Raw genomic sequence first — 24,823 nt, 5'->3', positions numbered from 1 at the left:
TTTCCTTTTTTTTGGGGGGGGGGAGGGGGGGAGAAGGGGGGGGGGTTGATGACTGTTTTCTTTGCATGAACTATTGTTTCGAGTTAGATTGGCAGAAGGAGCAGGGGTTTCTCTCATGGGTTGTTCACTAGGTAAAGAGTTTCCGGTTAGGTCGTTTGGAGGTACAGCTCGATCATGACGCTTGTTGGGTTATGTACACTGGTTTTTGGGTTTACTTCACTTCGGGCACAAGCTCACTTTTAAGGACAGGGTAAGATTCTAAAACGGTTGTTTGTTTGGTTAGTTGGTTGGTTGGTCAGTTGGTGTATGGAGTACTGTCCTGTTGTGTATTGTATTGTATGGCGTTCACAAGGGGACCTAAGCATTGGACATGAACCTGATGAACCTGGATGGAATGGAATGATGCTTTGGTGTTTGTTGTTGTTTGTTGTATTGTATTGCATTGTATTCGGAGGATAGCGCTCTCATGGACAGGTATAAGTGAGTGGACAAAAAAGACCCCCCCCAAAAAAGAGTTTGATGCGAAACATGGCTCTCTTAGGGTTCATCTGATGTTTCATTGTCGGTCAGGCAACTGGAACTGACAACTGATCACGAGGCTGACATCATTCCTTGGCTGCATGAGAATCCCCGGAGGATGTTGACATTCTGTTGGCCGGACAATTGTCTACTAACTGATTCAGACACCAAACAATTTCGTATTGGTTTTCTGAAAAAAAAAAAAAAAAAAAAAAAAAAAAAACTAAAGAGACGGATGGGATCAAACATCACCAATTGGTTAAATACGTAGACCCCATTCGAGCATGTGAACTTTTACTCTCCATTTTTCTATTATCAGTCAGGTAGTTATACAGATCATCATCAGAACATGTTAACTTCGAAGCAACTAATGCTGATGCCTTAAATCTAATGCTTAATACATTACCGTGCCAAACCATGCCCTCTCTAACTGGAAGAGTCATGTAGCAGCAAGAAAATCTATGTAGATGATTATCATGACGGCCGTAAATACTTGTAGTGGTAAGTAATTCAAATGAGAGGAAAGAAAGATAGCAGTAGATCATGACCCCGTCGTTAATGCTCACCCAACTCCAAACCAGAACAAACCACTCTATCCTTTTCAAAAACAAAAGAAAAAAAATATAGAGAGAGAGTAGTGTGCATGAGCGAGAGAGAGTGAGAATGAAACATTCAAGCCCATCAACATTGCAACTTCCCTTCCCCCCCCCCCCCTATTCTTCACTACCCTACTCTACCGCGGCCGCCCCCCCCCCTCCCCTTTCCCAAATGTAGTCCAGCCCCAATCACTCACCTATTCCCCCAAAACACCAACCCACCAACCCGCCAATCCAGCCCCTCACCACACCCCCTCCCTCCTCCTCCGCCGCCGTCAATACAGCGGCCACGCTCGCCGCAAAAGCACCCTCCTCCCACACCTCCCACTCTTTCTCAAACCTCCTCGGCAAAAGGGTAGCCAGCGCCTTGGGCGCCACAAACAGCGCAAAATCCTTCCTCTTGCTACTCTTCTCCCACAAAATGCTCAGCCCGCACATGACACACCCCGTGGCCACGCACAGCCCACTATCGATGCGCTGGCGGGCAGCGAGCAGAGAGCGCATGTAGGATTTGGAAGCGAGGGTTTGGGCTGTGGGCGGAGAGGGCAGACAGAGGTACTCCGGCGGGAGGGGCAGGAGCAGGCGGGGACCGATGCGCGTGCGGGCTAGGCACACGCCGTAGTAGAAGAGGGCGATGAAGGAAGCGAGGAAGCAGGAAGAGCGGGCGGCGGAGCGGAGGGCGCGGAGTAGGGCACGAGACGATTTCAGTTTGGAGGGGGAGCGAAAGAGGAGGAGGAGAGTCAACGGGACGTAGGTGGCGCCGGCCATGGGGAGGGCGCGCAGGAAGCGGGAGATGGCGTGCTTCTCGCAAGAGGGACCGACGCCCATGTGAACGAGCTCGCAGGGGAAAGGGATGGTGCGCGCCGGGTCGCCCCAGACGTAGGGCAGGTTGTAGTCCACGCACATGGAGCCCAGGAGGTCGGCTTGGCCCGTCTCCTGACCGTAGACGAGGGCGCCGGAGCGGCAGCGGCGGAGGGCTTCGATCAAGCGCCCGTCGACCTTGGCGGCGCGCGTGATCCATTTATTGTACTCGGGGGGAAGGGCGTCGGGGTGGTAGAACCAGGCCCACATGACGAGGGCGCTGGAGACGGAGAACAGGAGGGGGTCGCCCAGGTACTCTAGCAGGGCCTCCAGCGGCGTCCATTTGCCGGTGGCTAGGCGGCTCTTCTTGTAGTAGCGCCAGAGGGTCACGACAAGGACGTCCAGGCCGCGGGTGACGGTCAGACAGGTCAGGTCGATCGTCTTGCCTCCTAGAGGCGCCGTCGGCTCCTCCTTGAGCCGGGGCGAGAGGGCACCAGCCCTGGCCATGCCGTCGACCAGGATTAGCGGCCGTAGCTCCTTGGTGCTGAACCCGGGCGCCTGAGTTCCGTTGCTGCCGTTAGAGATGGCCTTCTCGACGTCTGGCTCGGCATGGAGCAGCAGGCGCATAGCCAGCCAGCCGGACGTGAAGTAGGCCAGGAAGCGGACAAGCCTGCAGAAAAGCCAAAGTCAGTACGAGCCCGGGCCAGAAGTCAAACTGAGTCAAGGAGAACACACCTCTGTCGCACCGGATCGGAGACACAAGGGACGATCCGGTCAAAAACGGGCTTGACGATGTGCTGTCGTACGGTCAGCCTTGTGTTTGAAAAATGAAAGAGAAAAAAAAAAAGGAGGGGGGGGGGGCGCCTAGTCGCACAGCAGGACGCACCTGAATCAGGGTGCCGACACCAACGAGGGCACCGCAGAACGTCGGCAGCCTGTAGGGGTCAAAACCTCCGCGCAGCACGGCGACTAGGGAACGCAGCAGCTTCCGGGTCTGTTGGACAAAGTCGGTGGCGGCAGCGGTCGGCTTCGGGCCTGGGCCCGGGCCGGCCAGTCCCCCCACGCCGGACTCCCTGAGCTGGCGGACCACAAAGCGGATGACGATGCTGGCCACGCGGGGGGCTACGTTGTACGCATAGCCCAGGAGAAAGGCGCGGACAGCCGGGCGCAGGATGGGCGGCACGGCGCTATCCCACTGCCACCGACGGGGTCGGGGCCGCAGCTTGGGTTTGGGCTTGAGAGCCGAGGAAGACAGAAGGGGGGAGGGCATGTCGACGGAATTCCGATGCCAGACGAGGAAAGAGATTCGCGGGGACTCGGGAGCGACAAGATGGGCTGCAGCGGCTCGAAACAAAAAGAGATGGCGCTAAATGCAGGGGAAGGGAAAAAAAAAAACAAGAGTCTACGAGTGAGATGGCGGCAGCCGGATTGATATTCCCATCCGGGTCGGCCCGTGACAGCCTCGGATGTTCTTAAACGGGCGTTTCAACGTCACTCACGGGCAGTCTTGGTTATGTTGATCGTGTAGACGTCACTCTCGTTGGGTAACTGTCGCAGGCATCGGACGCGGCAATAACAGTGACAATGGCAAATGATGGCATTCCCACGCTGTTCAGGCTCGAGTACAACTCTAATCACGGCGTTGATCGGTCGGTCGGTGATGCTACCTGCTGCTGCTGGTCTGGAGTGGGCATCATACGGCGCGACGGCACCGGAGATTTTTAGGACGACGGACAACAGATTGGATGGGATGTTTTGTTTGGAATCGATCGAGGCCAGCGCGCTAACGCACAAACGCAGAAACAACTCCCTCAGCTAACCCCAACCCCCAGCATCGACTGAGATGGGCCAAACAGATCGCAGCTGATGGGGCCAGCGCGGCCAGGCACAACAGGCATAATCACAATCACGAGCATGTGCATCCCGGCGTACTTTCCAAGCTCTAGCTCCAGCTGCTCCTGCTTGGCCGCAGCGCGATCGAGTGGTTGCACGCGTTAGGGGCCCAGGGCCCGGGCCTAACTTTTTGTGGGGTAGGCGCCGTTGTGGAGCCCACTGCAGCCGACAGCCGACTCTCGACTCTTCATCGAAAAACCCATATACACACACCTGTACTCGTTCCATCCATCGCCCGTCATGCCCGCATAACGTGATTTCGCTTGCATGGCCAGATCGGGCTGGTGCCCCGATACGCGCAATCGGCCTGCGCTCTGGGGAGGAAAGCGCCCGCCCCGCCGTCCCGCACCGTCGGGTGTCAGGAATCCTGCCATCAGAGAATCAGGTGTTGTGGATGTGAAACGGCTCTGTTAGCTCTGTTAGGGTGTATGGTTGTTCCTATTATTTTGGGCGTGCGCAATGGTTTTGCAGCCCATTACTGTCGAGTGTGGTCTCAAGGTCGTATCTATGGAACCATTCTGGGTGCCATTCCGTCTTCCGCCTCGTGGCCTGAGTGACAGGTTGAGTAGGTAGGGAAATACATACGTACGTAAAATACAGCTCTCATGACATAAGTCAACCAAAAAAAAAAAAAAAAAAGAAAGAGAGAGAGAGAGTGAGTGAGTGAGTGAGAGAGAGAGAAAGCAAGAAAACCAAAAAAGGAACCAATGAAAATGTTAAGAAATTGAAAATGCCAGTTTACAACTTACTACATACAAACAAACAAATACCAGCAACGGTATCCGACAAATCCGAAATCCGTTTCGTTCCAGCTTGACAGGAGACAGAAAGACAGCAGCAACAGGGAGCAGCTCGGGCGTTCTGCGGGGTCTGGGGCCCCACAATCGCCCACCCTCACCCAATTCGCGTCGTTGGCAGAACATGTGATGTCTCCCTATAACGAAACCGCGTTTGTCCCGAGCCAAGATGTTTGATATGCGCATGCCAAGCACGTCTCCTCGTGGCTCGCATCGTTACAAGGGTTTTCTCCACAAATGCCTGGCAGGCCATTCGCTGCCGCTGCTGTGCTGATCCATGTGCTCCGCGAGGCTTCGACTAGTGGAAGTGGAAGTGGAATGGAAGAGAGTGCGATTGCGACTGCGACTGCTCCTCAGTTTCGAGATCTCCATCCGTCATATCTCTCGATTTTGCTTCGACTTTTGTGGCTTCAACTGCAATCTGCAATCTACATCCGACCATATCATCTCTGCAGGAGAAACTGCAAGCACAGCCCAGAAATCAAAAATTAAAAATCAGAAATTCGACCTGCGCGCCGTTTTCTCATTCGTCGCCGCATCTGAAGTTCTTCAGTCGACTCGAAAATAAGACAGGAAAAAAAAAAATCAGGCATTCTGAATTCATCCCATCTCCCAGTCCCCGCGACCCGTTCTGCAACACCTTCGACCCTGTGCTTGGGCGCCTGAACGCGAATCAAGTATTCTAAACTGCTGCTTGTTTAGTACTTTCGTCGAACGTGTTCGCTGTAGTCGTTCGAATTGCTGAAAATCACGGATCTCGCAGCTCGAATCACGGAATCGAATCAGCCAGTTCTCTTCTCTCCCCCCCCCCCGCCCCTTTCACCCCCGTCCCATACAAAACCAGCAATTCCTCGTCCAACTCGGACCCTTTTCCTCTCCCAAACAACTACAACTACAATTACAACTACAACTGCCTTCACTTTTCGCATGCAACCTGCCTTTCGTTCCCCATGTACCACATCACCGACGACGATATCCAAAACCTTCCCGTCCCCGAGGGGACCGGTATCCTCAACACTAGCGAGCTCAAGTCGTTGGACGAATTCTTCAACAGCGCCAACAACGGTAGCCTGCCGCCCACTCTGACCGAGGAGCTAGGCGACGGCATCTTCACACCCGAATGGCTCTGCCCCCAGCTGGTGGGCCACAATGTATCGTACGGCACCATGACGATGGCTCAGGAGGAGTTTGTGCATAATGCCTTCCCGGGCCTGCTTTCCCCGCGTCGTGGCGACGACGACACTGAGGACGACGTTGTGGCCGTGAAGAACAAGATGGAGAGTTTCAATACCGCCAGCAGCAGCGCTGGCCCCGATGTCAACAGTCTGCTCAACACTCAGACTCCTCAGTCCATCAACGACCAGGTAGCTCCCGGCCTCCCCCTCCGCATGCGGACCCTACCAACTCCAGACGTCCACAACAACAACAACAACAATAATAATAATAATAATAATAATAATAATAACAACCATAACCAATTGATCACGGCCAGTATGCTCACGCTACCTGTCCAGCCTACTGCCACCGCTCATGCGGCGGCTACGTTTGCCTCCCAGCAGCCACAAGCTCAAGCTCAAGCTCAAGCTCAAGCTCGAGTCCACGATCTCCTCGTCGGTCAAGCCTCTGCCGATGTGCTTGCTGCTGCCACGGCTCTCTCGCGCACCAGCGCCGGTCAGCTTGGCGGTGGCATGACCATGTCCTTCGCAGTCCCGACGACTACCTATGCGACCCAGCCCACGATTTCTGCGACGGCATCCCAGCAGCTCGCGCCGGCCCCGACGAACCTAATGGGCATGAGCTCCCGCAACCTGAACAACAAAGCCTATGCTGGTTCCTCGGCCAACCAGGTGTCCTTCAACATGACCACCATGCAACCAGAGGTACGCTTCGGTTCTGACCCCAGTTTCAATCAGTCCAATTTTGTACCGCGTTCCGAACGTGAGACCGCCGAGGCCATTTCCGCGCAGCAAATGGCTACTCTTTCGTGTCTTGAGCGCAACCCGAGTGCTGCCCCCACTCGGGCGCCTAGTCCGGTCTCGTGGGACGCACAGTCTCCCCCGATGCGCAATCCCATCAAGCTGGTGGTGAACCGTTCTCCGACTGGTGTATACCTGCCCCCCAACAACAACAGCAGCAGCAGCAGCAGCAACAACAACAACAACAACAACGCTTCCGCCGTGGGACAGGACGACTACGACACGGCTGATCTCCTTCGGCCCTTCAAGCGACGGAGGAGTACTCGTACCGGTGATGTCATGCTCATCGATCATCGCAGCCTCGGCATGCAAATGGGTCTCAATGGCAATGTGTCGGGCATCAACGGAAGCAGCAGCCTGATCAATGGGGTTCAGCCCATGCAGATGCCCGGCACCAATGGCATCCATAAGCCACCATCAGATCAGGGTAGCCCCGAGACCAATGGTGCCATCCAAACATCGGCTGCCGCCGCCAGCTTTGCGATCCCGCACCAGCCCGCGAGTAACGCCACCAGCTCGAACGCGTCCTCGCCTCAGAACAACACTACTCCGGCTCCTACAACCATCCCTTCTACCGGAACCAAACGTCGTAGAAAGTCTGCTGCGCCTACCAACGGTACCTCATCAACTACCAACAACAGCACTAACAATACTCCCAGCCACAATAACAATAACAACAACAAGACCACGACGCATAAGCCCCCCCGAGAGAACCTAACCGAGGAGCAAAAGCGCGAGAATCACATCCGCTCCGAGCAGAAGCGCCGTAACGTTATTCGCGAAGGCTTCGAATCGCTTCAAGCCATCGTGCCCGCCCTGCGCGGAGGGGGTTACTCCAAGGCGGCTATGCTCACCATGACTGCGGACTACCTACATCATTTGCTGGACGGGAACGCGTATTTGAAGGGGGTCCTCGAGCAAAATGGGTGGGAGGTGCCAGTCGTTAAGGCGTTTCCTGGCACCCCGGGGTTTGGAAGTGATGGGGAGCGGTTGCCGTTACCTCAGCCGCAGGGGAATGGGAACCCCGTTGAGGCGAGATAATTTGCTTGTTTAGTTGGTTGGTTTATCTATACCTAGGGCGGGTTGTTTTTGTTTTTGCTTGGTGTGGGATTAACGATGTACAAAGTACGACAACGACAACAACAAAAGGGATGGTCTTTTACTTTGCCCAACCCCAACCCCCCCTTCTTTTTTTTTTTTTTTTGGTACTGGACGGATGGAGTTTGGGCGGGTGAAATGTTCATACCACTACACTACTATTATATTACTGGTACTAATACTGGGATGGGTTGGACTGTTTGGACGGATGAATGGGGAAAAGTTTGGGCTGGGTTGTTGATTGATTGCTTTTTTACGAGCGTGGGACACAACCTTTTATTGACTGGACTGGGATGAATGATTGACTTCACTGACGGATGGATGGATGATGGACTTCTGGGCGGATTGTTTGATACCACACACAATACACTGGGTGCACTTGTACCCCCACATACACACATGCAGATGTAGCAGTATTACTATGGCTTATTAGGATACCGACCACACACACTATAGGGTGCCCTCTGTATATTTAACTTTTATTCCTAACTTATTTTTTTTTTGTTTTGATGCTTCTTGTGCCTTGTATTGTGATCATGTATGTACTCCTTATGACATATCTACCTACCTACCTACCTACCTACCTAGTCGTAGCGAAGACAACGTCACACAGCGGTCAGCATAGGTAACTAGCTATTGATGATTCTTTACTTTGACATTTTTTGTGTTACCTAATTCACATTAGGAGGGCAATGTATACCAAAAAAAAACTTTATTGTATCCTGGCTTTAACATTGCGAGCATGATGGGTATCTATCTCTCTATCTATCCTCTCTATAGGTCATTGTGCTTGACAGAATCAGTCCTCATCAGCCGTTTCATGGAACCGGTTGTGTGCGGTGGCGGCGAAGAAAGGGATGTGTTGGTTGCAGAGGGGGCAGAGGTAGGAGTCTTCGTCGCGGTCGTCGTCATGGTTTTCGGTAAGATAATCTAGGGTATCGGCGGGGTTGTCTTCGTTTATATCCCAGGATTGGTAAACTTCGTGGGTGTCTTCGCTGGGGAGAGTGTGGGCTGAAGGAGCGGTAAACATGGTAGTGGGGGGATTATTCTCGTCGTGCTTGGCGGTAATGTCGTTTGGCTTTGGGTTTGACGAGTCCAGCCGTTCTTGGAAGAGGGGGGAGGAGGAGGAGGAGGAGGAGGAGGAGGAGGAGGAGGAGGAGGAGGAGGAGGAGGAGGCGGGACGTTTGCCCAGGATTTGCGGTATCGCTGGTTTTTCTGGGTTGGGGCTGGGTCGTTGGAGTGGTGAGTGTGGTTCAAGCCTTGCTTCAGAAACTAAGCCTAGATTTGGTGTAGATTCTGGTTTTGAACCTTCTTGTCCCCTTATCTCGTCCTCGTTCTTTTGGGCTTGTAGACAGGTCTCGTCGCTGGCGGTATCTGCTTCCCTCTTCTCCTGCCCTTCTTTGGCGCTGCTGGCCACGCCGCCTGTAGATCGGCCCATTCGCCAGCTGGAGAAACTGTTTTGGATGGTTTGGTTTCTGCCTGAAGTGGTTCCGTCCCCATTCATATTCGTCACAGCGATATTGATCAGCCCGATGTTCCATCCCCCCGTCTCATGCGGCGGCAGCCTCGATTTCTCCGATGGAGCAATCTGTGGCAAAATCTTCATCAACAGCGGCCAGAGCGTCTCATTCACCAACCTCTCCGCCATCTGCTGGACTGGGATATCCGTGCTAAACACAAAAGAAGGCAGCGGCGCGCTCCGTGACACGCGTTGCGTATACGGCGCGGAGCTGTCGTTCGCGCGAGAGGAGAGGCGGATTGTTCTCGGTCGAGCGAGCCATCTGACTTTGGCTTTTTTCCCCGAGCTCGAGTCCGAGCCTGACCCCGAACCACCCCCCACGCTCAGAACCCTTCCAGACGAAGGCTCCTCAACGCATAAATCGCCCCTTATTCTCCTTAAAAGCGACACCGTCAGCTCCACGATCGCTCGACGTGCTTGTTCCTGTGTTTGCAGCCCTCCCCGAGCATGATACGTATCCTCGACCCCGATTTGCACGGGCACGTCCCGTGCGGGCTTTACCTCGCTCGTGTCTGCGCCGTGAAGGAGAGCCCAGAGCTTGGGCCCTAGGCCACGCTCGAACGTCGAGGTTGATGTGCCTTGAAGCAGGCGTTCGAGGGAGGACGGTGTTATGGAGGGGTGCGTGCGGACTTGCGAGACCGTGATGGGACCAGGCCCGGACTCGCGGAAGGAGGCTGATCCGGGGTTCGGGGGATGCGAGCGGACGGCGTTTTCCAGGACAGAAACGATACGCCCTCCGATACCGGGGACCTTGTGAAGGGGAAGGGGGTCCATGAACGAGAGGACATGATCCTGGCGGAGCGCGAGGAGGGTTGTTTGGTTACGAGGCTTATTCTTGCCCCCGACCAACTTCGCGAGGACCTTATTGGTGGAGATCCCACAGGAGGAAGTGTACCCTTCCTCTTTCTCGATCTTCTCCCTGAGATACCGCGCCAGATGCGACGCCACAAGCAACCGCATGCGGAGGGTATCTACCTTCTTCACCACCCCCTCCTCGTCAACCTCATCCCCAGGGGGTTCCCCCTCTCCATGGTAATGCACGCACCCCGCAAACTCCCGCGCATCGAAACTAAACCCTCGTTCCGGCTCTCCCCTCTCCAAACAAAACCACGACCGTCTCAAATCAAACCGATTCAGCACCCCCACATTCCACCCCACAACGTCTGTCACATCCATAAACACCTCGTCCAGCCCAAGTCTTTCAACTCTATCGTTCCAAGAATGCGCCCTCAATAAGGTATATACACGTTTGGACGCCTGCCGGAACGGGGTAAGGTCCTCGCCGTCGACGAGAATTAGCTCAGGACATGCGCGCCGCGCTTCGGGGAGGGACATGAGCTTGGACACGCCGCGGGCGCGCGCGACGTAATTGCAGGTGGCGAGCAGGCCTTTTTGGCGAATGCCGAGGGGCTGGTGCTTGAGGTGCGGGTTCCGGTTCTCGACGACCTGAGGAGAGCGAGTTGGTTATGGGAATTGTTTTCTTTTTTTTTTTTGAGTTGAGGCGATATTGGGCATATGACGTACCTGAGCGTAGAAACAGTCGAGGTCCTGTGAGGGAGAGGTTAGAGGTTAGAATGATTTGGTTTGATGATGAGCTGGATTGCTTCACTCATTCGGGGCAAGGCGAGTCCGTACAAAGTGAAGGATGATGCGGTCGTCGCGGAAGCGCGGCGGCTTCTTGCTGTTGTCTGTCGTAGGTCCAAAGAACGCTGCCATGTTTTATCTGCTCTCATGATCACTTCGGTTTCTAAATTTATTGACGATGGACGTCGATGGATGCTATGGTGACGAATGAGAGAGAGTTTGACAGTCTACATAGTTAAGGACGAGATCCGACGTTTAATTTGTAAACACAGTGTAAAGTGCGTATAAGGCACTGTATTGCACGGAGTAAGCTGATGTATCTTTTTCTTCCTTCCCAGTTCGCTGCTGTGGCTTCAAAACCCTGGAGAAGACGAACAGAGAGAGCTAGCAATATATGTAGATGAAGTCGGCCAAAAGAACAAAGATCGATTTCTGGAGATTTTTTTTTCATCCCCTGTCACTCACAGTGTGGACCCAAGTGAGACAGTTGGTTCAGCCCAGCAACCGTCAGGGGTAACCAGCTAAGTAAACAAAGACAAACTACCTACATTTTTTACCCGATGAATCTAGGAACATATCGCTGCTTTTTCTGATGATTACTCATTCAGTATGAGATCCTATGAAATAGAATAAAAAAATTCCAATAGATAGGTACTTATCAAAGTCAACGCGTCATGACAAGCGGGTTGCTGACCGACCAAAACGTACTTGTAGTACCGATACTCCCTCCCACTCTCGAACCACACCGTCCTCAGCTCTCCTGATGGCCCATCATAGATAGATATAGTTCTCCCTAACCTATCTATCAACAGAACATTACTTAATTTTTGTCGAAGCTCATCATAATTACCTTAGATCTTCATAAACAGAACCACAGCCCTGCTTCCTATCGGTATATATACATGAATCCATCACAAGTAAGCACCCTCACAATTCCCCACCACACATCTCCTCCCGACAAGCGCCTGCCGCACCGCCAGCGGCACGACATTATCCCGCAACGCCCATCTACATACTCCACTACTCGAGCACTGGCTCAACAAGTTGGTATCTGTCGAAAACCACTCCTCCGCCTCCCACTTCAGCTCCTCGATTGCGCCGTTGCGCAGGACCACTGCTTCGGTCAACGCGATCTTGAGCCCGAACCGTCTTAGACTGGAGGTTTCGGGGGTTGAGGGGTCGGGGAGCCACGTCACGCTCCAGATGCCGGCTGACCCGAACGGGGAGATGTCTTCACAGGCGAGGGGTCCGCCATTGGGGGGCCCGAGGCGAGTAGGGTTTCCTTGGCTGGGGGGAGGTTGAGGTGTCGATGTGGATGTAGGCGCAGCCGTGCTCGTCGTCGTAACTGTGATCCTGGTAGTAGGCACAGCTGAAACCGTGCTTGTGCTCGTCCGCCACCACCTCCCCCTCGTGGTGGTAGGTTCCGGCTCCGGATCGGGGTCATCATCACACCAGTCTCCGTCGTCGTCACTATCGCTGTCACTATCGTCCCTGGCGGAGAGACTTTCGAAAGTGTATGTCGTCTCTGGCTGGCCGATAGCATACACCCAGCGCAGGGAACAGTTCACGCTCTGAGGGAGGAAGCCGATGTCGCCATAGGGCGGAGCCGTGTCGAGGGTGATAGTGTTGGGGTTGGCGATGTCGACAGAGACCAGCGCGTAGGAGGAGGCGTGAAGGCAATTGTTAGGGGGGGAGGGCGCTGAGGAACAGGAGGGACTTCATGGTGATGGCGGCGTAAGTTGTACGGAATGGAGAGAGAAGAGAAGCCTAGGCGACGCCGGAAAGCTCTGCTTAGGGGAATTTCGTGGATCGCGTGATAGAGAAGAACTTGGTAGAGGAGACTTTGAGCGCAAGAGCTCTCTCTCTCTCTCTCTCTCTCTCTCTCTCTCTCTCTTTCTCTCTCTCTCGCCTGGGCGAGGACACATCTTTAACCTCCAGCAAGGTTGAGGCTAGGGTCATTCAGCTGTCCACGTAGCACCACACGTAGCACCACTTCAGCTAGTTCTGGCCGGACAAGCTGACAGGCTGCAGGCATGGCTGGCTTGACATCACCGATCAGGAAAATTGAGAAATCACTACAGCTCAGCTCCCAATGGCGGTTCCTAGCTTTTACTTTTCTGAAACCCGACATTTTCTGCAAGCCACGAATATTCCACTAAAAAGGGCCCCAAGATTCCCGTATTTACCTTTTGGGTAGAATTTTCAGGCTAGGTTAATTCGATGGATTTACTCTTCTTGATGCGTTTAGTCACAACAGATGGAGCAGCCACGTTTCGCTGACTCCGGACTTAGGCTTTTGATGCGATCTTTGACCATCCATCCAATCGGCGCTTCCACAAAGTAGCGGTTTAACACGAAATCCGGGGGAGAGCTGCACAGCCCCAAATGGGCAAATCGTCCGGCTTAATGCGTTGCGGCTGAGTGAGGTGTCGTTCGATAGTCTAGCGCAGAGCAACGTGTACCCGTAGGGCTGAATGGAAGATTCCCTGGGAAAGTAAACAACGATTTTAGAAGCTGGAAGCGAGCCCTTCATGGAAGAAAAAAAAACACTGTCTTGGAAAATTTCGACTCACATCAAAGACAGAGTGTTATAGAAGTGCTATGATGGAGTCGAAACATGGGCAAGGAGATAATATTATTATGTATGTCTAGGTAAGTAGGTAGGTAGTTTTCTCGGACTTTAACGCTCCCTAACAAAACTGGGAAAAAAAAATTGCACTTGTTGCTTAAAACCTCAGCAATCTGCTGCTGTTTAGCCCCGAGGCTAAGGAACATACAAGGCTGCGTACCTGCTTAGAGCTTGCCCAAAAGGTGAGGAAAGTAAGATCATGTTGTGTTCTACAACGTTACGGTAGGTGTAGAGACATGGATTCTTTTCCAAATGAAAGGTGATCATCGCGGAGTATGCTTCCACAATCGAGTTTTACGTACTGATACAGTTTGGTTACACCTCAACCTCGACTTGCTTGTCAGAACACGACTCCCGTCAATAATGCCTCTCTTGTAGAACATTGTGTCTAAGAGCTCAACGACCGAATCACATGCTAAGGGAAAACTTGCTCATTGATTCTCGTCTTCCTGCTCGAGACAAATCATGTTGCCTGATCTCCTTCGGGTGTTACCCAGGTTTTATGCTTGAGTTTCAAAACCTTGGGGCCCCTAAGACATGCCTACAACTCGAACAGTCTAGTAAAAAGGCCCAAGATATATTTGTCGACACAACAAGGTATTGTAATGACGGGAAAACACGGGAAAGTCATAGGCTAGGGTTAGCTTCGTTACGAGGGCTTGTAGTAAGCAAGCTTTAACAGGCTCAACTGTTAAGAATGTGTCATGAAAGTTCAAGCCCGACTGGATGGTGCATATCTTGAGGCAAGAGTCAAGCATATATAACGCTGATATCCAAAGTCTTTTTCATACAAGTCTGAAGAGCATGTCAGTGCCCTCCAAAAAGGATTCCCCCGGGGGCTTTTAGTGTTTAAGCGGTTCGATATATGGTGGCATTTCTGGGATTTACTTTCAACGACTTGACTAGATCTATTCTGACGGCCCAACTAGTCTTTTTTGCGATGGGTTCGGCGGTTCAAGGCTTGAAGGATCTGAGAGACAAAAGTTCTCAAGCGGGTTTCGGGATTACTGCGGTCACCAGTTGTTTTTGCACAACTGTTTGTATTGCCGACTGAGGTACCCTTCGTCCTCCTCTACCTACGAAAAATCTATTTACCTTATATACCCAAGCCTTTCTTTATTTCTTAAGGATCTTTTAATCCCTCGTCGGTATCTCTTGGCCAGACGACCTTTCGGGGGCCGCATGAGCCGGGTTTTGATTAGTCCTTTGTGTCCGGCTCCGCTTTTCCCGCGTGACATCCTTGTTGATCGTAACATCTATTCAAGGTTGTCATCAAATCGTACGTCCTACTCGTTCTGCTCGAGGTTTCGGGCAGCAGGCTTTTGCTGCAAAGGATTTTGTGCTAATCCATCGCCACAGTCCGTACGTAAGCCCGGGAGATTCGGGCCTGTTCAGCCACATGCACTAGGTATGGCTCAGGTGAGAGAGATGCACGAGTTGATCATGCTGGACTTGATCTAGCTGCGTAATGCAAGATCAAGTTCGCCCCTCAACTCAGCAAGCTCTCTCTCTCTCTTTTTCTTTCCCTCTTTTTTTTTTTTCTTTTTTAATTTTCATTACAATGCTGTTGGGTCATGTAAGAACAGAGAAGGGGGATAACTCCAAACCCCTCTCCAATTGAGAAAATACCAGTAAGGGGGTGAGGGTGAGGAGTAGGATAAAGTCAATGGCCCAAGAGCTTGAGCTCTCATATCTTGTAAAGCTTATGACTATGCGTGATATCAGACAATATCACGAATCCTATCTCGAATATCTCCTCGGGCTCAGGCCTTGAGCTCCGAATCAGCTTCAGTCTTCAGCGCTTGAAAAAAAAAAAAAATCCGTGGCAATGGCACATGTCGACTGCGCCAGTCAGCATTCGATCCCAGCAGCAATCCTTCCGCTCGCTTTCCCACGCCGCGGCTATCCTACATGATCATATACGTACCCTCCGGCGGTGAAGCTCCTCACCTGCAAACTAACAACCAACTTACCATAATACAAGGAGAAACTCAAGTCGGATAACCCCCAAGCAGGCTGCTCCACGCAAGGGACAAGTGCCGAAAGGTGAGAGCGCAGCGGTTCTTCTCTCCCAACCCATCAACATCCCCCTTTCATTGCTGGCTTCGCTGGCCTTGACGAGCAAGCGAGCACCAAGCACCATCTCCACTCCCATTCCGGATCTGGTCAGGTGCGCCAATACCAGTATCGCCTAGCGGCAGATTAGCCGCGATGTGACTCCGTTCGGGAAGTGGGTCTTCCGTGCTATGATTGGACAGCAAGGCGCTTACGCTGCTGCATGCGCGCTGCAGGCGATGTTGTGGGTCTACAGTCAGCAGTCTGCGGCTGGCTGCTTGTCACTGGCCTTGTCGCCTTCCTCCGAGCGCAGAATGCAGAAACGCAAGACGTTTGCTCTTCTCACAGGCTCCGCTTCCTTCCGGGCTGATGGTGGCTACGGTCGACCCAAAAAAGGCACAGAGCAGGATTTTTCGCTTGCAGACTGATGGCAGGTGGCCATGTGGGTGAATGGAAGAAGGTTACCGGATGGAACGGGGCGATGGCAATGGCAATTCTCAGTCAACCCTTTTTTTTTGGGGGGGGGGGAGGGGGGTTTGTATTACGACTCTACTGGACCTGCCCTCACCGGATACTTGGGACCTAGGAGAGGCAAGTCGGGCAAGTCGGGGCAGAACAATCGTGTTCGGAGGAGAGGGGAGGGGGCATAGGGCATAGTTGCACAGAGATTGTGTGACAATTCGGTTGAAAAAAAAAAAAAGACTGCTCTGTTACGTGTTTGCCAGCGTCCCGTTCCCGTTTTTGTTTGTTGATCCCGATGGGAGCGTATTATCGTAGCGTCTAGATATGAGGTGATGGATTGAATGCGGGGGGCCAGTCAGAGTCCGATAGAATCTCGGTCCCGGCCTCTTGGATCTCCTTCAAAACAGAAACTGTTGGCCAAACAAGCTCGAGATGCAAGAAGCAAGCAACCAAGCAACCAAGCACGAGTCAGCGATAGAGACAATACCAGGCAGCGACTGGACAATGGGAAGCGACTGGAGGCTGCAAATGAACAAGTGAACGCGGGGATGGCAGGTGTGAGCAGGTGCCCAGCCAGTCTGACTGCAGTGCTAGCCGCCGACGAGCAGGCCGCCACAGTGCGACGTCGGCTCGGGCTCACCACTCACACTCACCACCACTCTCCCGCGGTACTGCTGTGCAGGTACTCCTATCCAGTTCTGTTTATAGCTGACCTAACCCTCCCCTCCCTCCTCGAAACCCCTCCCCCCCCCCCTTCCCATCCTCTGCTCTGCTCATCCATCTGCCCTTTGTGTTGAGAGTCTTAATCGCGAGCGCCAAAGAGCGTGTGCAGGTGTGGGCACCTGAGGGTTGTTGTCGCCTGCTTTTTGTCCTTTTTATCTTTTTTTTTCTTTTTCATCGTGTTTTTTTTCCCCTCCCAATCTCCTGCTGGCTTGGAGATATCTGTCTCTTTCCAGTTTTGCTGTTTTCTGCTCATCCTACTTGGGGTTTTCTATTTTTACACTACACCCGCAGATCCGTCAACCCCTCACTAGAGCCAGAGTCACCCCATCATCAATCCAGTACTCCCACAGCTTAATCACCACCACCATGTCGTCCACCTCCAGCCCTCCCAAGCGGCCTCGGCTGTCGCTCCAGATCAAGGCCATCTCGCAAGCACCTATGCGTGCAACGAAGGCCCTCGCTGCCCACTGCGACGTCACGTCGCCGACTGGTTTTAACACTCTCTCTAATGTCTACGCCACCGCCGTCGACAGGTCAACTCCTGTGCAAGAGAAACCCCCGACCGCCATCCTGGGACGCCGTCCGGTACTGCGTCTGCAGACAACATCCGTCAGCACCGACAAGTCCGCTGCCGCTCACAGCGTAACCTACACGGGTCCTTATTTGGACACTCCGGTGACGGCACAACCTATCTCTCCAGCTCTACCGAGTGAGATTTGCTTCCCCAGTGCCATCATGACTGCCACACCTCCACTATCAGCCCAGCCGTCCGACCAGCACGGCGCTCAGGTGTTTACTTTTGACGGCAAGACGGCGGCTGCAACAAGCCAGGACACCCCAAAGCAAGCTGCCATGCCGAAGCTTCCCTACAAGCAGCCTCCACGGCTCAAGAGCATCCTGCGCAACTCGCCTCTCCCGCATCCCAGATCGCCCGAGTCGCCTAGGCGGCGGTCGGCTCGGCTGCAGGAGCGTGCAGCTCGCAGAGTGGCCTACAACAGCCCTCTCACGCAGGAAATTACGACGACAAAGTACACCAAGTCGCACATCGAGCTGTTGATGGAGGCAACCCCCGACTCATCTTCCCCTTCGGTATTATCGTCAGAGTCCGACGACGGAGACGCTATGCTCGACCAGGTCATGACCGACGCGGATACCCGCGACGGGGGCGCCACCACGCCCAGTCCGTTCGAGGACGTGCGTCGTCGTTTGGCCAGCATGGGCACCTCTTCCTCAGCGACAGCCACGTCGCCTGTCCTCTCGCCCACGAGCAGCGGGGGGATTCGCAAGAACAAGGCGCATCACAAGCGTAGGGAAAAGAAACGTCGCTGGGTGTGGACGATCGGGCAGGATGACGAAGATGATGAGACGACCACGCCGGTGACCGCTATCCATACCCCTGCCCAGAACCAACAGCAGGTGAGCACGGGGATGAGGTCGTTTGCCCCGGCCGGGACGGTGTCAGTGCCGGTGCTGGCCATCCCGACACCAAGGAAGATGAGGAGCCAGGCACAGCAGGCTAAGGCGGCCGCTGCGATGGCACAGGTGCAGGTGCAGGTGCAGGTGCAGGTACAGGTGCCGGTATTGGCTGTGCCGACACCGCCGACGAGGGGGCAGGGACAGGGTCAAGGTCAAGGTCAGCAGCAACAGCAACAGCAACAACAACAACAACAACAACAACAACAACAACAACAACAACAGCAGCAGCAGCAGCAGCAGCAGCAGCAGCAACTACAACTACAACTACAACAATTACAACAGCAACAACCACAAGGGCAGACACAGGTGGTGAAACCCAAACAGGAAGAAGAAAGTCGTGACGAAAGACCCCACGCCCGCGAACCAACCTCCATACCAGCCTCTCTCCTCCCTGAGGCCCGGCCAAGCCGGAGTCCCAGCCCAGAGCCGGCATCACCAGGGCTGTATGATGCACTCCGTCTGCACCCCCAATACAATCCCCAACCAGATCAAAGATATCAGACGCCTGAACCCACGGCCGTCACTCCCACTCCCATGATTTTGGAGCCTCCAACCCCTAGTGTAGAAAGTACGGTTAGTATCGTCAGCAGTTCGAACGCCAGCTCCGCCGGCAGCGAGGTCTTCGACCACGACTCTTTAAAAAAACGTCGTGCCTCTCTCACACAACCTGGGGAAGGTGATGTCGACATGTCGGATGTGAGTAGCTTGCACTCAGAAGAAGACGAGTGTGAGACGGCGCAGAGAGGGGAGGAAGGAGTTGGGGTTGGGGTTGGGGTTGGGAGTAGCAGGAAGAGAGGGAGATGGGACGGGATGAGGGACGTGATTGAGATGGATTATTATTGTGAGGGGACGCCGACTATGACGGCGAGGCCGACTGGGAGGGGATGGGCGCCTTGGAGGGAGGTTATGGGGTGAAGGAAGAGTATGGGATTGGGTTTGGAATCATGGGGTTTTGGGTATGATGATGGATGGGTTGAAAATCTTGGGTTATGAATGAATGATTGATTGGGAATTGATCATGATTGATGGGTATGATTAGGAATGGGTTGGAAATTGTTTTTTTTTTTTTGTAAACAAAAAATGATGTGGAAGTAACATGGCGTATGCATGGTATGATACCTATTTTGTTTCTTTTAAAAGATATTTTTTGTTTACATTCGTTATCTACATGGGCATTTTGGATATGAGACAAACCTAAGACGTATCAGCCACGCGGGCATGTGTAGCGAGTATAGGTATGCAAAGGAATGGATTCATCATGGAGTCATCTTTTGTTTAGGAATAAAACTTTTCTTGAGTCGCATTGGATGAGGTGCTCCTGTTGAGCTCTCTACGTAGTCTCTATAGTCCGCACTACTAAACGGGAAAAAAAAAAAGGGAAGAACACCAACGACTAATCCACTTACCCCTGAGTAGCTTTCAAATTGTTGACATACACTCCAGGTAAGGGCAGTCTTTTTTTTTCCAAGACCCGCACCGACGTCACTCGCCGGCAGCCCGGGTCATCTGTGTCTGAAGCAAGAAGTGTATCCATATTGACGTCATGGAGTCAACCCTGCTTTCGCCTTTGGACCCTGATGGGTAAAAGAGATATGGATTCTTGGGTTACGGGGTAAAGGGTTTTGGATATGTGATAAAGATGGGGCCACTGTCGACATGACCTATCCTGCCGTCCGCGAAGGGTTATCATAAGATTTGGAGAAACCGAAAACACAAGCTTAATTCGGTCATATCTGCTGTTCCGTAAGCTCAAGGTTCAAGAGAGAGATGATGGTTATAACTTGCTTTGCCTGGTGAGCTCCAACAGCAGGTAGGCGGACGGTGCTATTTCTGCACAGAGCTCCGTCCGATCAAGGCTGGCGACATATGATATCAACAAGCCTCCTATCAACATCATGCAGTCCTCTACGGACCTGTACTGATAACTGTTACCATCCTATCTGGCTTACCTTGGCAACCAACCGTTTCACGCACCTCTGATTCCTCCTCCATCAATAACCTTTCCAACCCCCCCCCCTGCCCCGGTGTCTGTGACTATTAATCCAAGATGACGACAGACGAACGCATCTACCCCTCGGGTAAAACGCACTACTCCGGCACGAACCGCGTCCCGACCATCCGCGAGTTCTTGGACCGGCTGGATAGGCTCAAGCCGGCGAGGGATGCGCAGTTGGAGGAAGAGCAGGTCGAGGGGGAGAAAGCCCAAGCTCAGGGTCAGGCTCAGGCTCAGCAACACCATCAAAAACATCCAGAACACCAGGAGCAGAGGGAATGGTTACCTGAAACAGAGGGAGAGGTATTTGTGAAGGAAGATAAAGGGAAAGGGAAGGGGAAGGGGAAGGAGGGGAAGGAGAAGGAAAAGGAGAAAGAGGTGATAGGAGGGGGAGAGGAGGAACAGAAAGAACATACTATAGGGGTTCAAACCCATACCCAAGGGCAAGGAAGAGAGGATGGATACGATTGGATCCATCGCGCCCCTTCTTCTGCCTCGCAGATAAAACAGAAGCTTGTTGGGGGAAAGAGCAAAGCAAATCAACATGGGGAATCCGGGTCGAAAGAAGATGTAACCCCCATTCCCCCCGTTCGACCCCCATCTGACCCCAACAAGCCTGGCAAGAATCGACGTATTGTACGAGATCCGGTCACCAGGCAGGATGTTGAAATCGCAGACGTAACGGGGAGGGAGATGAGGCAGGCTGATGAACCCAAGGTTTGTCCCCGTCTCTCAGACATTACGTTACCTCGCTCAGAGGCCAGCTCCGCCCACACAATCCATGCCCTACTTACCTCGCGAAACGAAGAACTGACACAACTAGATAACCGTCCCCCTCCACGCCTTGAACCCTTCTTCGTCTCCATCCCTTGTCGATGACGACGACGACGACGACGACGACGAAACCCAATTCCTCTACCAAATTATCTCTCCCTCGCAACCCCAACCCCCTTCAAAGACCTCCTTCCCTTCGACCACCACGACAGAGATCCCCCTCCACCACACGCCCCCAACAAACGTCCTCTTCCACCCGACGCCCACAATCACCTTCTCCACGCGGGAATTCGAAAGCCTCACCCGTCGTTCTACTGCTCTCTGTCTCATCACGTTCCTCTCCCTAACGATTTTATCCATTACCTCTTCCCGTCCCTTTGCACACCTCCTCCTCGCCGTCCTCATAACCTCTTTAATCTACTTTTTTACGAAGAACGTGATAAAACGTGGCCTCCAAGGCGAATGGCACGCCGAAGCGCGCCGCGGGCGCACGGCACTCCTGTCCCACGTACCCGAGTCCGCAGAATGGCTCAATGCGCTCCTAAAAACCGTCTGGACGACGCTCGACGCGGAGAGAGTCTTTTCCGGCGTGGGGGACACCCTCGAGGACGTGATGCAAGCCAGCGTGCCGCGGGTGGTGGAGCACGTCAAGGTGAAGGATCTTTCGCAGGGAAAGGAGCCCATCCGCGTCGTAAGCATCCGGGCCTTGGCGAACGGCGAGGTGGGGGAGTTGAAGAAGACAAGACAAAAAGAAGTGCGGGATCCGGAGGAGGTGAAAGCGGAAGAAGAAGGGGGAGGGTTTTATAACCTCGAGATGACGGTTGCGTATCACGCAAGGGAGACGACTAGCACGTCAGGCGGATGGGAGGGCAAAGTGCGCGAGAACGTCGGCATGCAAATCGTCTTCTACCTCGGCGTCAAAGGCCTCTTTGGCGTGCCAGTACCAATATGGGTTGAGCTGCGGCGGCTGGTGGCCACGCTCCGCTTGCGGGTTGCCCTCGCCCCCTGCCCGCCGTTCGTGAGGACGGTTAGTTTCACGCTGATGGGACAGCCGAAGGTCGAAGCGAGCTGTGTGCCGTTGGTGAGGCAGGGCACGAATATCCTGGAGCTGCCCCTCGTGGCAGAGTTTGTGAACTGGGCGATTGCTACCGCAGCGGACATGTATGTTGCGCCGAGGTCGATGACGATTGATGTGGGGAAGTTGTTGCAGGGGGATGATATCAAGAAGGATACGAATGCGTTGGGCGTGTTGTATGTAAGGATTCGCAAGGCGACGGGGTTGAGTAAGCAGGACCGGAGGGGGAGCAAGGGGGGCGGATCGGATCCGTACGTGGTGGTGAGCTTTTCAAAGTTTAGCAAGCCGCTCTATTGCACTAGAGTCATCGAAGACGACCTGAACCCCATCTTTGAAGAGAGCTGCGGGTTGACTGTCACCGCCGAGGTGATCAAGGCCGACGAACAGCTCTCCATGGAGCTCTGGGACAGCGACCGGTCCTCCGCCGACGATCTCGTCGGCAAGGTGGAAGTCAGCATCCAGGAGCTGATGCAGCAGCCCGGCAAGATGATCCAGCACGTTTCCAAGCTCCGCGGCATCAAAGCAGGCAGCACCATGCCTGGCTTACTGCACTGGGAGGTGGGCTACTTCACGAAAGCGCCCTTCCGTCGCGCCATGCGCACCAACGGCCTCGACCCGACGCTCCCTGAAGAACTGCGCTCCAAGCCCGAGCTGCAAGACGAGCACGGCAGCATTGACGACGAAGAAGAGGACGCCGTGGTGCACACCCCGCCCGATCCCCTCTGGCGGAGCGGCGTGCTCAGCGTGGTCGTGCACCGCATCGTGGGGCTGGAATTCGAGAACGTGAAGGGCTCGCACTGGAGCTGGCGGCGCAGGCACGAGGAAGACTACGACCCCGCCCGTCCCGAAGCAGGCGAGGCGAAGGAAGAGCAGAGCGGTCGACTCCCAAATGCGTACTGCACGATCCTGATCAACGACGAGCTGGTGTACAAGACGCGCGTGAAGGCTGTTTCGTCGCGACCCATTTTCGAGGCCGGCACGGAGCGGTTTGTGAGGGACTGGCGGTGCTGTATCGTGACCGTGACGGTGCGCGATGCGCGTAACAGGCAGCACGATCCCATCATTGGCGTCGTGTCCATGCGCCTGGGCGATGTACTCCGTACCAGCAGCCAGAGCACACGGTGGTACCCTCTCGACGGGGGCATCGGCTTCGGGAGGGTGCGGATTAGCCTTCTCTTCCGCTCCATCGCGATCCGCCTACCCCCAAGCCAAATCGGCTTCGGCGAGGTCGGCACATGGGAGTTCCTCTGCGACAGCATCACCACGACCGACTACGCCCCCAGCGAGCGGACGAAACTGAAGCTTCGCACTGGCGGCAGCTCGGCAACCATTCCCTCCTCGTCCTGCTCCCGCCGGGAGGGAGACCCCCCCATCTCAGGCCTATCCTGGTCCCTCAACCCCCCCAGCATAATCCGCCTACCCATCCGCGCCCGCTACCGTTCCCCCATTGTGTTCGCCTTCCACCCCCCCGGCAAACGCCACAGGACGGATGTCTACGCGACCCTTTGGCTGTGTGACATCCCCGATTGGGAGGAACGAGAAATCACTCTCCCCATCTGGCGATGCAGCAACGCCAAGCGCCTGACGCAGAACTACATCACCGAGTCCAACCTCTCCACTGTCCCCGATTTGGAAGTGACCGAAGTAGGGCGGGTGCACTTCAAAGGACGATTCAAGCCGGGCACGGACAGGGATCACATCCGCTTTGTGAGGGACAACGACTCGCGGGAGACGATCGAGACGTGGGAGGCATGTTTTGCCGAGGGTGTTAGGGGAGAGGAGGTTGAGGGCGAGGTGCCCGGGCTGGTGAGGGAGTTGTATGAGGAGAGTCTGGTGCAGGGTAGGGATGTGTTGGCTTTGGCGGGGGAGGGGGAGAGGAGGCGATGGTTTGGGCGGAGGGAGGGTGACGAAGAGGGGAGCGACTCAAGTGAGGGGGAGACTGGTGAAGGTGATGATGAAGACGGGAGTGAGGGCAGTCATGAAAAGAAATACACGTGCAGTGCGGAGAGTAGTACTGGGCCTATCGCGGCGTATAAGGCGTATAAGGAGCGGAGCAGGGATTTGAATCGCAGGCATCGGGGGTTGATGCAATGGTGAGTCGCATTTCTCCCCTCAAACTGGTCGGTTAAGCTGACCGTTTCCAGGAAGGCGATGCGCAACATACAGTTCGCCAAGGACGAGGCTGTTTTTGCGGCCAAGAAGTTGATGAAGGTCGGCAGCCTGAGTGGGAGAAAGCCTGATGTCGAGACGGAGGTGTAGGTCGTTTGTTTATGTATCTCATCGTCGAGGGCTAAGACCGAAGGAATGAAAAGTGAGCAGCAAAGGGGATTATTAATTTGATTGACATTTCGAGGGCATATAAGAAGTATGTGGTTTACAGGTGGGAATTGGTGTTCACTATTCTCATAAAAGGAAGATTTTTGAGGCAGTTTTTTGAATGATCAGCATCGTCCGTAGTGAGGCTGATGTTGGGCGAAGTTTGGTTTTGGTGGACTGAGGTCGAAGGGGGGGGCCCTGCCAAGCCTGCGTGGCAGGCCAAAGGCTGTCTTCCGTTGGGCCCGTGCGCGATGGCGGTAAGTTACACTGATTTACAGGATAGGTCCAGTCCGTCTTAGCACTAACAACTTCAATCAGTCAGAAGGCGCTTGACAACATCGTCAAGCGACTCTGATATTCCCCGGCATCGTGTTCAAAATAGACTTCCATCAAGATCTTACAGACTACATAAAGCCTTGCCTGACCGTACCGGCATAGAAACGCCAGCGATGTGTTCCTGAGATATGGATGGTTTTTGTTATGAAGACCGTCGGTAATTACGGCTTACGCACAGAAAACGCACAAAAAGTCCAAAGA

General features: G+C 53.9%; 6 protein-coding genes across 6 annotated transcripts; 3 read left to right on the top strand and 3 right to left on the bottom strand.

The window, feature by feature from the left end:
- Positions 1-1,304: 1,304 nt before the first annotated feature.
- Positions 1,305-3,186, bottom strand: CTHT_0002320 (uncharacterized protein; the record flags this gene model as incomplete). The annotated part of the gene is made up of 3 exons (XM_006690717.1): positions 1,305-2,586; positions 2,652-2,713; positions 2,803-3,186. The coding sequence occupies 3 exons, from the start codon at positions 3,184-3,186 to the stop codon at positions 1,305-1,307; spliced, it is 1,728 nt and encodes a 575-aa protein (XP_006690780.1).
- A 2,370-nt stretch (positions 3,187-5,556) lies between these two features.
- On the top strand, positions 5,557-7,623 carry CTHT_0002310 (uncharacterized protein; the record flags this gene model as incomplete). Its single annotated transcript, XM_006690716.1, has 1 exon — positions 5,557-7,623. The coding sequence occupies one exon, from the start codon at positions 5,557-5,559 to the stop codon at positions 7,621-7,623; it is 2,067 nt and encodes a 688-aa protein (XP_006690779.1).
- An 856-nt stretch (positions 7,624-8,479) lies between these two features.
- On the bottom strand, positions 8,480-10,915 carry CTHT_0002300 (DNA polymerase iota-like protein; the record flags this gene model as incomplete). The annotated part of the gene is made up of 3 exons (XM_006690715.1): positions 8,480-10,645; positions 10,724-10,747; positions 10,835-10,915. 3 exons carry the CDS (start codon positions 10,913-10,915, stop codon positions 8,480-8,482), a joined length of 2,271 nt encoding a protein of 756 aa, XP_006690778.1.
- Positions 10,916-11,694: 779 nt separating this feature from the next.
- On the bottom strand, positions 11,695-12,818 carry CTHT_0002290 (uncharacterized protein; the record flags this gene model as incomplete). The annotated part of the gene is made up of 2 exons (XM_006690714.1): positions 11,695-12,482; positions 12,716-12,818. The coding sequence occupies 2 exons, from the start codon at positions 12,816-12,818 to the stop codon at positions 11,695-11,697; spliced, it is 891 nt and encodes a 296-aa protein (XP_006690777.1).
- Positions 12,819-17,018: 4,200 nt separating this feature from the next.
- Positions 17,019-19,043, top strand: CTHT_0002280 (uncharacterized protein; the record flags this gene model as incomplete). The annotated part of the gene is made up of 1 exon (XM_006690713.1): positions 17,019-19,043. One exon carries the CDS (start codon positions 17,019-17,021, stop codon positions 19,041-19,043), a length of 2,025 nt encoding a protein of 674 aa, XP_006690776.1.
- A 1,132-nt stretch (positions 19,044-20,175) lies between these two features.
- CTHT_0002270 (uncharacterized protein) lies at positions 20,176-24,641 on the top strand (the record flags this gene model as incomplete). The annotated part of the gene is made up of 4 exons (XM_006690712.1): positions 20,176-20,838; positions 20,945-24,063; positions 24,115-24,225; positions 24,605-24,641. The coding sequence occupies 4 exons, from the start codon at positions 20,176-20,178 to the stop codon at positions 24,639-24,641; spliced, it is 3,930 nt and encodes a 1,309-aa protein (XP_006690775.1).
- Between the last annotated feature and the right edge of the window lie 182 nt (positions 24,642-24,823).

The sequence above is a fragment of the Thermochaetoides thermophila genome (genome assembly GCF_000221225.1).
Source record: "Thermochaetoides thermophila DSM 1495 unplaced genomic scaffold scf7180000011806, whole genome shotgun sequence".
Classification (NCBI taxonomy): Eukaryota; Fungi; Ascomycota; class Sordariomycetes; order Sordariales; family Chaetomiaceae; genus Thermochaetoides; species Thermochaetoides thermophila.
This window is presented reverse-complemented; position numbering and strand designations above follow the sequence as displayed.